The sequence below is a fragment of the Akebia trifoliata genome, chromosome 4, assembly GCF_017979445.1.
Source record: "Akebia trifoliata isolate Shusen 1 chromosome 4, ASM1797944v1, whole genome shotgun sequence".
Taxonomy (NCBI): domain Eukaryota; kingdom Viridiplantae; phylum Streptophyta; class Magnoliopsida; order Ranunculales; family Lardizabalaceae; genus Akebia; species Akebia trifoliata.
Genome location: NC_141378.1, coordinates 41,457,684 through 41,469,715, shown reverse-complemented (window position 1 = coordinate 41,469,715; position 12,032 = coordinate 41,457,684). Strand labels below are relative to the sequence as shown.

The following is a 12,032-nucleotide window of genomic DNA, read 5'->3' as shown; positions in this document are numbered from 1 at the left end:
AAATCGGACCTCAAATCTGATTCATATCCAATTGATCCCAGATCAACCTTGATCCGATTCGATCAAACTCCATTTATGGTTCAAATAAGATTGTTAATGGATCAAATTAGACCCGAAACTCGATTCATTCTGATCCGATGACTTCAGGTATGAATTGATGTTTTGGATTCTGATAAGAATACGATCCAATAATATTTTGATCCAATATCTTATTGGATCAGGTGTAGATCAACCATGTCTCGATCCGATAATATGTTAGAAAATATATAAATTATATTATATATTTTTTGAGATGTATGAAGTTTATTTAGATTATATATATAAAATAGAATTTAACTCAATCCGAACCCAACCCAACTGTAATGGATAAGTTTTGGATCTTAACATTGAGTTCCGATACTCGATAAGGTTCGATAAGTATCGGATTAGTCCTGGATCCGATCCGGACCCGATCCATTGACAGTCCTAGGGCCCAAATATAGATAAGATCTATCAAAGTGTGAACAGGAGTTGGGTTTCGGGAAAAAAACGAAGACACAAGTACTTGAAAAAGATTCCAATCTGTCTGAAAAAAAAAATCTGAAGAACAATGGAGTTTCCTCATAAAATTTTGCTTTATTTCTGCTATTTCATCCTGTTCATCCCTGTATTTGTGTTTCTCTTTCTTCTGGGATTTGTAAAAGGTAATCTTTTTTTATATTATTTTTTTATAGCTTTCTCTTTGAATTTATTGTCTCTTTTTCTCTAATTATGGATTTATTGTGTAACCCATTGTAGATCTCAAACTCATATTTTTTTTGTTTCTATTTTCAGTTGCAATATTCTGCCCTTTTGTGTTTCTTGTGATTGCTTTTGGAGACACAGGTGTTGTTATTGGATTAATTCCTTTACATCTGTTTTGGACTTCCTATTGTATTAAAAAGTAAGAATTTTTTTTTTCCATTTTCTTTTAAATGTTTAAAATAAAATGGGTAATTGAATTGTAAGAATTATTTCATTTCATTTTTTTTTTAATGTTCAAAATGGGTTATTGAATTGTTGTTGTTGTTGTTTTTTTTTATTTTTTTTTAAATTTCGATTTGGTTCATTTCATTTCTTTTAAATGTTTAAAATGGGTAGTTGAATTTTAAAATTATTTCATTTCATTCTTTTTTAAATGTTCAAAATGGGTAATTGAATTGATGTTCTTTGATAATTTCGATTCGATTCATTTCATTCCCTTTTTAAATGTTTAAAATCAGCAATTGAATTTTACGAATTATTTCATTTCATTGTTTTTTAAATGTTCAAAATGGGTAATTGAATTGATGTTCTTTGTTTAATTTCGACTCGGTTCATTTCATTCATTTTTGAATGTTCAAAATGGGTTTGAATTGATATTTTTGATTCGAAACAGGTCGAAGAAATTTGGTCCATATATGAAGTCCCTATTGATTATATCTTTGCCGATCCCAATAGCGTTATGGTCGGTCGTGGGTATAGTTGGGAGTGCGATTATGGGTATCTATTATGCCTTCATTTGGCCTATAATGGAAACCTTCAAGGGTATAAGCAAACAAGGTGTTGAAAACAAGTTGGTTCGATGCCTTACGGTAATATTCTCCTGCTAATTGTTTCTATTGTCTTCAAGATTGAATTGAAATGTTGGAGAGTATTTGATTTGATGTTTCTGAAACCACCTTAATTATAGGATGGAACATGGAGCAATGTTTGGGGGGCGTGCACCATTGTACGTGACTTTGGAGATTTTTCCTTCCATTCATACTTTTCGGTGATGGATGAGTTGCTAGAAGCGAAAGGAGATGAAGAACCCATAGAGCTCAAGTACTGTCCATCAAACTTTGAATTTTTATTTCCTTGCAATTTTATTTCTATTGGGTTTGAATAATGAGCAATTAATGTTTAGTTATTCTATCTAGAAGTAAGTTTGTGTTTCGATTTGCAAAACATTACTGCATTTCAGAATTTTAAATAGGATTAATCAGTAAAAATTTAGTATGCTACATGAGGATTTACATTCATGAGGTTATCAAGGGAGCACATTTTACGTCTTGGTACGTTTATTTCTATAATATAACCATTTCTTTTGGTTCTTTACTATCATATCTTCGGGTGTTAACTATATTTTTCAATTTCTAAGACTCAATGGACATGCTTGATGTCTGAAGTTATGAAGATTCTTAGTTGGATTCATCATTCTTACCCAAATCTTCTTTTACCTTTTTTTTTTCTTTTCTTGTAGTGTTTTACAGGTACCAGGATGCATATTGGGAGCAATTTTAGGAATCATCGTTGATGTCCCCATGTTTACCTTGATAGTGATATATAAAGCTCCCATCATGTTGTTCAAAGGATGGAAACGGTTATTCGAAGATCTTATTGGAAGGTCGGGCCCATTCTTGGAGACTGTTTGCGTCCCCTTTGCCGGGCTATTAATTTTTTTGTGGCCACTTGCGGTTCTTTTAGCTATTTTAGCAGGAATTTTCTCGAGCTTCGGTTTTGGATGTTATGCTGCCGTTGTGGCATACGAGGTATGATTTGGATCATCTAATGGTTTTCTCCCAAAGTGATGCTGAACATCGAGTTGTTCTTTTGTATCGGAAAAATCCATTTTATATGAAGCTTTTTTCTTAAATTTTTTTTTTCTAGGAAAATTCCACGAAGAGAGGATTACTCTATGTTGTTGCTAGTGTGGCCGTGTTTGATGAGTACACCAATGATTTCCTCTACATGCGAGAAGGTTCATGTTTCCCGAGGTACATAAGTTCTTTGTTATGTGGAAGTATAAACATATTATCGATAAAAATTGCATAACCCCTCAATGTTCCGACTCATAGACTTTGTTCATGTGGTCCAGACCAAGGTATCGCAAGTCAGTTGAACCCGATACACCTCTGCTTCCCGTAAAGGGATTGCATGAACGGTATGAGTTTTTTCATGTTAAGCAATCTCCGTCAAGGATTCCTTCTGAGAAAATGGAAGCATTGACGGCTGTGGTGGTAAGAATAATATAAACTATGCTTCTAGTCCTCTCTTAATTACATGTACATGCGTGACATTTATGTTAGGAACATGCCATTTTTTACTTGAATCAGGATCCAGAACGGTGTTCCATTCCTATAGAATAGGAACGGTGTCTACACGGAACCTTTTGATAGGAGTTTAAAACACATTGGGCTCCTAATCAAGCCGTTTTCTACATGGCACGTAGCCTAATGTGGTTAATCTCCAACTAAAAAGTGCCACGTAGAACGGGAAACCATTCTGGATCGTGATTCCTTTTTTTATTTATCTCTGGTTCTTTCTCCTCATCATCAAAGCCTTATCCCAAGTATTTGGGTTTAGCCGAACAAATAGTGCTCCTCCAGATCGATAGGTTCTGTTGTCTTTCGTTTGATCCCTTTTCCCCCTTTAGTATGCGGGGATTGCTTGTACTGAGCGGTGCTTGTGCCGAATCTCTGATTGTTCATCAAGTGCCGCCATCGGAACTCAAGGTGGAATGATCAATTGAGTTTTAAGCTTTCTTTTTTTAAGATAATCTCTTCCAAGTTCTTTTGTTTGTCCAGGCGACGACTATAGAAATAGTAAATAGGCCTCTCAAATTCACAACACAAAATCCCATTTCTCGTTCCCTATGTGGTTTCACTTCTGTTTTTCAAATTTTTTTTTTTTAAATTTTTTTTAAATTTGATGATGGTAAGTTGGACTTGGACCCACAACGTCAAGGTTGCTTTGCAATGTGTCAAACCAACTGAGATATGGGTCTAAGCCCCAGTTTCGCTTCTTTCTCAGGGCATGTCTTCTGTTCATTCTAATGTATTCATATCTGCTCTCACTAACCTAATCCATGATTTTCTCACTCTTTTAAAAGCTTCAGCTTGCACATTCCTTCTAACTAGGTGGTTATAGGTTTCATTGCACATAACAAATCATCTTAGTTGACTCAACCTTTTATCTCCTATATTCACCCAAGAATACTCACATCAGATCCTCAAACATGTCCCCATTATTAGACACTACAATTCGTTTCTTGGTCTTGGGTGGCCGATACATACTTTGTATATTTCTAATTATTGGTGTCAATACATGCATCAGATATGGAATAATTTCATCAAAGGGTGCGAGGTTACTGGGAAAGAACTACTTAGTGATGGAGCTATTGAGATAATGGACTTGGAGTCTTGGCCAAATTCAAAGAATAAGATAGTTAACATCGGAATTCCCGCATATGCATTTGTGCAGTGCTTTCTCCGATCGATAAAGAGTGGTTCCCCTGGCTTTCTCTTGCGTAAGAACTTCCCATTACTGTCTATATGTTTTATTTTATTCCCCTTAACAAATGTATGATCTTACCAATCAACCTGCCCGAACCATTTTGTTCAGGTTGGATGGTTCATCTTGTCTGGTTGGTACAACTGTTGAGCTGTGGCTGATAGGGGTGCAACTTGGTCTGGTTCAAACCGAGAACTGAACCAAACCGATAGCTTTGGGCTGGTTTGTTTTGGAACAAGTTGCAGTTTGGTTTTGGGTTGAGAAAATGGGGAACCGATCAATTTGGTTTGGTTCTCGCTTTGAGGCTTGTATGGAATCTGACCAAATTGAAAATTGAACTCTTAATGACTTACTATTTTTTAGGAGTTAGGATACAGAGTACTGACTTTTTTTAAGGATAGATTAATGACTTATTATATAAAATTTCATGTTCATTTTTTTTCCATTAAAAATAAAAATATGTTACTTCCAAAGAGGTTTATAGGATATTGGCAATCCATAGAACTGAACCGACTTTAGTTTGGTTTGGTTCAGTTCTATGGGAAATTTGGTTCCGTTCTGATTCTTATTTAGTTGAGCCGACTTATGTTGGTTCGGTTTTGATTTAACCCCAAACTGAGTCAAACTGAACCAAGTTGCACCCCTAGTGGCCAATCCAAGTACTACGTCCATCAATCAGTTTGGATTCATGGGTTACAGAAAATTACGTAGAACAAGCAAAGCCTTCTCCATCGTTTGTGGGTATGGAATGGGAGCTGACTATATCACAATTGTTTCATGTGATATCAGGTGAGAATGTCGAAATAACGAATGTAAACAGGCCCGAGGGAAGGATTTTTGATTGGTTGTTTGAGCCCATGTGTATAATGAAAGAGCAGATTAAGAGTTTCCACTTAACAGAAACCGAAGAGTTGTATCTGTGCAAATTGGCTCTATATTGTGGTGATACTAAGAGAATACAAGCTTGGGATAACGGCGGAGTTCCTCCAGTTGATGAGATTAGAAGAGCTCAGTTGGAAGGCTTATGTAGGAGGTAAGTAAATTTATTTATATCATATTTTTGGAGTTATTCTCTCTGTTTAAAGCCAATAAAAAAAAAAAAAAGAATTTTTTAATACCCATAAGTATTAGAGCTAGAAACAAATTCTTGATGGCTTCTTTTCTGGATAATATTTTGCTAATAATTTTCATTTGCTATTGTATCCTTAGATTTCCCTGCTTTGTAATATGTTATTTAAAACCTGAAAACAGGTTGCAAGGCTTCTGTTTGACACTCTCGAGGCTGCCAACCTTCCGTCGTCTATTCTTTGAAGTTGTAAAAGCATTAATACAAGAAGAAAAGCAACGATCCGGTCGGTATGGGAGTGAGACTAATTTGAATGCAGTCGCGTAGTCTCTTTTTAATTTGTCATCTATGCATTTTGAAATTATTTTTTCTTTGCTTTCTTGACAGCCAAAGTTTCGAGGTTTTATTCATTGTGAACTGTTTCAAAATTATCCCATTGTTCCTTTTTTGCTGCCACTGTACTTGTTTGCCTATGTAACCTTTTGTATTAATTGGCACGAAGCGTTATTATATTTTCTTCTAAAAGGATATTTAGTTTCTTATTGAAATAAGATCTACACGTCGAAAGGGCTTGCCATCCATCACATAGTTTTGGCTCCTAGAATATGACTTGACTCTCGTGGGAATCAATTTGTTCGTATTTGAGTGGCCAATGAGTTGAGATTTCCCTATCGGGTTAAGTCATTTTGGGGAAAATGTATCAGTTATCACAAAGAGGATGAGCTTAAAGAGAATGATTCGGAATTCTTGCAGAGTGGAATCATGTACATGAGATAAATCTTTCAAGCAAGTTTAGGCAATTTGGAAACATTACAATTTTGCTTTCTTGCTTCAATTTCATTATCTCAAGAGAATGGAAGATTGTCAAATAGACAGATACCAAGTTTCTAAAGGGGCAAGGTTATTCGTGAACCTTCAGAGGTGCATTGGGTTACATGTATGTTGCCATATTTTAACGAGATCTCACTGTAGAAGTTTCTTAAGAACCAATTCAAACTTGATGCTGGGTTCTATTACTCGAGTTAGTTTGAAAAGAAAAGGGTGCCCATGATTTCATGACGACTCCGTCAAATAGGGGCGGAACTAGTAAGGAGGTGGTGGGGGCAATTGCCCTCACAGAACTTTGAGACACCCCTATATTTTCAACTAATTACATGCACCATTTGTCCCCACACCCTCACCTCTCTCCCCATTTGCACCCACACCCTCACTTCCCTTCAATTTGCCCCCCTCCCATCCTACAATTTTTTGTTTATGACATTGCCTCTTGATCAGGCCTTCTCATATACTAATTGAAAATGATCTAAATATCCTTTTATTCAACTTCTAATAAAAACCTTTAAATTTCTCCCTAAAGCCACTCATCTTCAAGTTCTTCAACTATACAACTAACCATAGTTTGCCTCCACTACAAGAAAATCTTAGCACCGCCCTTGTCATCAGAAACATAGACGGACAACACGGAATATTCTTTTTGCTCACTGAATTCGGTATCCACCAATCACATGAGTCTACGTGTATTGAATGGCATCCCCAATTGACAAAACTACACTTACTAGGCTTGACGTGGCATGCACTGGAGAGTCTATTTGCATTGTGAGAAAAAAAAAAAAAAAAAAAAAAATCTCTGGACAATGCATAAAGTGACCCACCTCTTCCTACTCAATTAATAGATGCTAAATAGCAGTCAAATACACAAAAGCTACATGGTAAGTGGTCAAATCAATACGTTGTAAAAAAATATATTTGAATATCAATCTCAATTATTGTAGTCATACAATAATATTAAAGATGAAACAATAATTAAATAAGAGAATTGTCCTCGACTTGAATCTTAGAGCTTGTCAAATGTTAGGATCTCTTCTTAAAAAAAAACATCATTACTCCCTTTTTTTTTTTTTTCTTTGATTTTTTTCAACTTATCTACTGAACCTTTCTTTTTAAGATCATTTTTACTCAAATTTTTTTAATCTTCTTCTCCAACCATAAATTTTTTTTTTAAACAATCTTTTTTAAAGAACATCTCTACAATTGACGGGAACATTGTAGCGCGTAGCTACAGTTGTATAACTGTCCATGTTATAACACAATCTTAGCTTGAAATGCAATAATGCTTGAAATTGTTATTTAATTCAAGGCATAATACAAAAAAAAAGATAAAAAAATTTCAATCAACTTAAAATTTTAATCCAAGCTCATCTAATCTTGCAACAATGCTTTTGATTTTAACTTTAAAGATGAACATAGAATATATATCAACGAAATTAAATAATTCTCTTGATTGATAGTTATTGTAGTATAACGATTGCTTAAAATGAAGTACTGTTTGAAGTTGTTATTTTAATTCAAGGCATAACATAAGAAAGTCTAAATACATTTAATATATATATATATATATCTCAACGAAATCAAATAACACTCACAATTTTGATGAATAAAGGTGCAAAAACTAGATTTATCATATTTTAACATCATTTTTGTAACATAAATAATAGATATCGTTATTACAATATAAGGACTTTATATTTATATACAATATAGTAGAGTGTAACTACGATAGTTAATGTGGAACAACTGTAATAATTTTTATTGTTGTAATCTTATTAACAAAAATAAATAAAACTAAATCTCAGTGGAACTAACAAATGGTTGTAATTTTGACTTGAAATAAACTAGCAATCGCTATGATAGTATAATTCATTTCATAGTGATTCATTTAATAGTTGGGGGAATATTTTTTTATATATATATATATATATATATACCACAAAAAATGGATCAAAATCACACATCTCTCAATTTCAAATAAATTCTCAAATTAACTGATTTTTTTTGAATTACCCTTAAATTAGTTACTTCCGCCCCCCCCAAACGGGTTGGGTTTTGACCGGTATCCATTGGTAGGACTCAAATGGGTTGGGTTTTACAACTCATACCTTAGATGGAGTGAAAGTCAAATTAGAGGGTGAGGTGGTTGTTTGAGAAAATATTTAAGGTGATGTGGGTAGATGGTTTGATTTTGGGAAGGTGAAAGAGATGACTACCTATGATAAAATGATAAGCATGTGTAATTTTTTGGTGGGGTAAGTGTAGACACCCCATTTTTGCACTCGCCTGATTAATCAACTCGTCAATCTGATTGCAATGGTTCCCAATGATGGATGATTATTCCAATGCTTTATTTTGTTACCAGATATGTTTCAGAAATCCGGATGAGGTATCTCGAACTGATAAAACTGTAGAAATCACGCTACGTTAGGAAAATACGATCCCAGAAACATAAAAATTATCATCTTACAAACAAAAAGAAGCTTCACGATAAAAATCACTAAAAAATAATCAAATTACCAAAATACCCCTAACATCAAAATATCCTTAGAGCCTACATTACACTTAGAAAAATCCTTTCAAACATATAAAATAACAAATCGAAACCAAATAAATCACTTCGCCAATTTTCACAAAATTCGACAAAATTATGAAAATGCCCCTCATAAAGTTCACAACCATTTCACACACAAAATTTCATAAATAATACAAACTAATATTTCTATTGAATTCCTTATGAAAAATCGATTCTAAAACATCCTAGAACATTAAAAACCGGCTTAAAACGTGAAAAGTCCTCATCGGGGGCAAAACGATAATTTTACAATTTTCATAATTAAAATTTTCGAAATTAATAAATAAAATATTAAATAATTAAAGTGAAACATTAATGAAATTAATTTAAAATTTTGAACTAAAAAAATCGATCAATCGGACTCTCATGAAAAATTGTTGAGGGTTCGTGAGATATTTCTTTAAGGACCCCTCCATTTGGGGGTCCAAATAATTAAAGATATAATAGAGGAGGGTTCTCCAAAAATTTAAAGTCAATCAAGCAAGACTAAGGTCAATGTATTAAAGTCAATCAAGTGAGACTAAGGTCAAAATTAAAGTCAATTAATTAAGACTAAAGTCAAAATCTTAAAGTCAATCAATTAAGACTAAAGTCAAACTATTAAAGTCAATCAAATAAGACCAAAAGTCAAAATCCTAATAAAGTTCCAATTAAATAATAACTCAATCTAATAGAGTTTTAAACTAAAACACAACTCTACCTAAAACAATTTTAATTAAAACACAATTCTACTTAAAACAATTATAACTAAAACACAACTCTAACTAAAAGAACTCTAATTAAATACTAACTCTATCCAAATCAACCCTTAAAAAATTCTATAAATAGAGGTCCCCACACCCTATTTTCGTATCAAATCATAAACCCTAGGAGAAGTAGGTCTAAAAGTCCCCCTAGCCTCCCATAAATCCTAGTTTTGGAGTCCCAACTCCTTACCTAACATCCCTTCTTCGATTTTAGCCTAAAAAATACCTAAAAGCCCTTAAAAAATATCCCAAAATCCATAACAAATTCGAAGAATCCAGATAAAAAAAAAGAGATACCTTGTTTCGGAGATCAGAAATCAAACCGGAGACAGAACGAAGCGAGGAGTACGGTACAAAGAGCAGTTTTTGTCGGATCTGAAGGAACAAGATCTTTGCGTATCAAAGGTAAACTTTCTTTTATTATAATTTTTTTTATCTAGGTTATTTGTTAGCAATGTAGTCTTATTTGAGATAAGTAGAGATCGACATTAGCCGGGCGGGGTTGGTGCCTAACACCTTCCAACCTTGTAACGAGATCCCCGAACCCATTTTCTCTTCAGTAGATTAGTTTCTTTATCTGTTTAGAGTCAATATTCGGTTCCTAAATCGTAATAATTAGGTGGCGACTCCCAAACCACAAGAGTCAAAAGCGGGTCCTCGCACCCCGTGGATCGATGGTGCTTTCAGTAAGTGAGTTGATTAAGGAGAAGAGGTGTGGTGTAACATAGAGATGACTTGTGATGGTGTTTATGAAGAAAATGATGTGATTAGATTATGACATGTATGGTGGGGGAGTGATTCTCGTATCTTTTGAGGGTGATGGTGGGGTTTTATTTATTGGAGTTGGGAGGGTAAATGAGGTTTGACGCATGATAATTTTGTAGGAATGAGCTTTTGTATTTTGTTGGACCTAGACATGGTCAATGGACCTTGGTTAGGTTGTTGGATTTGGGCTTTAAGTTAGGAGTGGGCTTGGGTTTAGGTTTAGGGTTAGGCTAAAGCTAGAATTTAGTTAGAGAATTGGTTGGAGGATTGAATTTAGACTAATGGTTTGAATTAGTTATATCGAGGAATTGATTTTGGGAGCCAATGTTTTGTCTTATAGGGTTTAAGTTTTGGAATGGATTGACTTTTGTAAGGATGATCTCTATGGTAACGAGACCATTTCCATATTAACTAAAAATTTCAAATTAATCATCAAATTAAGTAAAATTTTCGAATTACGCTTAAATTAGTTATTTTCCCCCCAAATGGGTTGGGTTTTGACCCATATCCATTGGTAGGACTCAAATGGGTTGGGTTTTACAACTCGTACATTAGATGGAGTGAAAGTCAAATTAGAGGGTGGGGTAGTTGTTTGAGAAAATATTTAAGGTGATGTGATTAGGTGGTTTGATTTTGGGAGGGTGAAGGAAATGACTACCTATGACAAAATGATAAGCATGTATAGTTTTTTGATGGGTTAGGTGAGTTGATTAAGGAGAATGGGTGTGATGTAACATAAATGTCATTTGTGATGATGTTTTTGAAAAAAATGATATGATTAGATTATGACATGTGGTATGGTGGAGTGATTTTCATAGCTTTTGAGGGTGATGTTGATTGGATTTGGGAGGGAAAATGAGGTTTGACACATGACAATTATGTAGGAATGAGCTTTTGGACCTTGATTAGGTTGTTGAATTTGGGCTTTAAGTTAGGAGTGGGCTTGGGCATTGAAGTGTATTGTGTTGGGAATAATTTTGACATGCGCTTAGAAGTGGGATTGGGTTTAGGATTGGGGTTAGGCTTAAGCTAGAATTTGGCTAGAGAATAGGTTGGAGGATTGAATTTAGACTAATGGTTTGAATTGGTTATATCGAGGAATTGGAATTTGGAAGAAATGGATTATGAATTTTATGAACTTGGATTGTATTGGATTATATTAGATTTGGCTTAGGTTAGGAATTAGGTTCAGAAGGGTTTAAAAGTAATAATGGATTTAGGAAGTGGTTGAGCTTGAAGTTGGATATAAGAAGTCTGGTTTTACTAGGCTTGCTGGGTTAGTGGTCTTAGAAAAGATGTGGGTTTAATGGATGCAAAAGGCCCATAGGTCCACTTAAGGCTTTAGGATTTTTATTTTGAATGAAATTGTGGATTTTGAGTAATTGGTACTTTTGTTGACAATTCAATTTGAACTAATAAGGAGATCATCATCATCAAAAATCAGTCAATTCCGAAACTTCTAACCCCATGTTTACAAGTTGAAGAATCGTAGACCGTCTATTTTTTTTGTAAATAACTTTTGATCAAGTTAGAAGTTTCGAATTGTGATGATTTTTGGTGAAAATCATCTCCTCATCATAGAACCCATCTTATGAGTGGGTTTTATACCTGCGAATTAATCACTTTTAGGTATAATATTTTGTTAATTTTAGAGTCTTTTAGTTATTTTTATTTAAGTTTAGTTTGTTTTATATTTTTATGTGATTTTGTATTTTTATTTGATTTTTATGCTTATTTTGCAACTCAGGAGCATTATGGAATATTGGGATAATTGTCAATA

At 34.0% G+C, this 12,032-nt stretch overlaps 1 protein-coding gene across 2 annotated transcripts; it reads left to right on the top strand.

The window, feature by feature from the left end:
• Nucleotides 1–511: 511 nt before the first annotated feature.
• Nucleotides 512–5,866, top strand: LOC147405019 (putative membrane protein At3g27390). 2 transcript variants are annotated; one of them, XM_086441137.1, is made up of 10 exons: nucleotides 512–683; nucleotides 814–922; nucleotides 1,397–1,592; nucleotides 1,691–1,824; nucleotides 2,243–2,531; nucleotides 2,650–2,756; nucleotides 2,858–2,999; nucleotides 4,096–4,288; nucleotides 5,062–5,305; nucleotides 5,524–5,866. In XM_086441137.1, the coding sequence occupies exons 1-10, from the start codon at nucleotides 590–592 to the stop codon at nucleotides 5,663–5,665; spliced, it is 1,650 nt and encodes a 549-aa protein (XP_086297263.1). In that variant the 5' UTR covers nucleotides 512–589; the 3' UTR covers nucleotides 5,666–5,866. The 2 variants fall into 2 exon arrangements, with proteins under 2 accessions (XP_086297263.1, XP_086297264.1); XM_086441138.1 differs by having other exon boundaries at nucleotides 605–683; nucleotides 814–864.
• The last annotated feature ends 6,166 nt before the right edge of the window (nucleotides 5,867–12,032 follow it).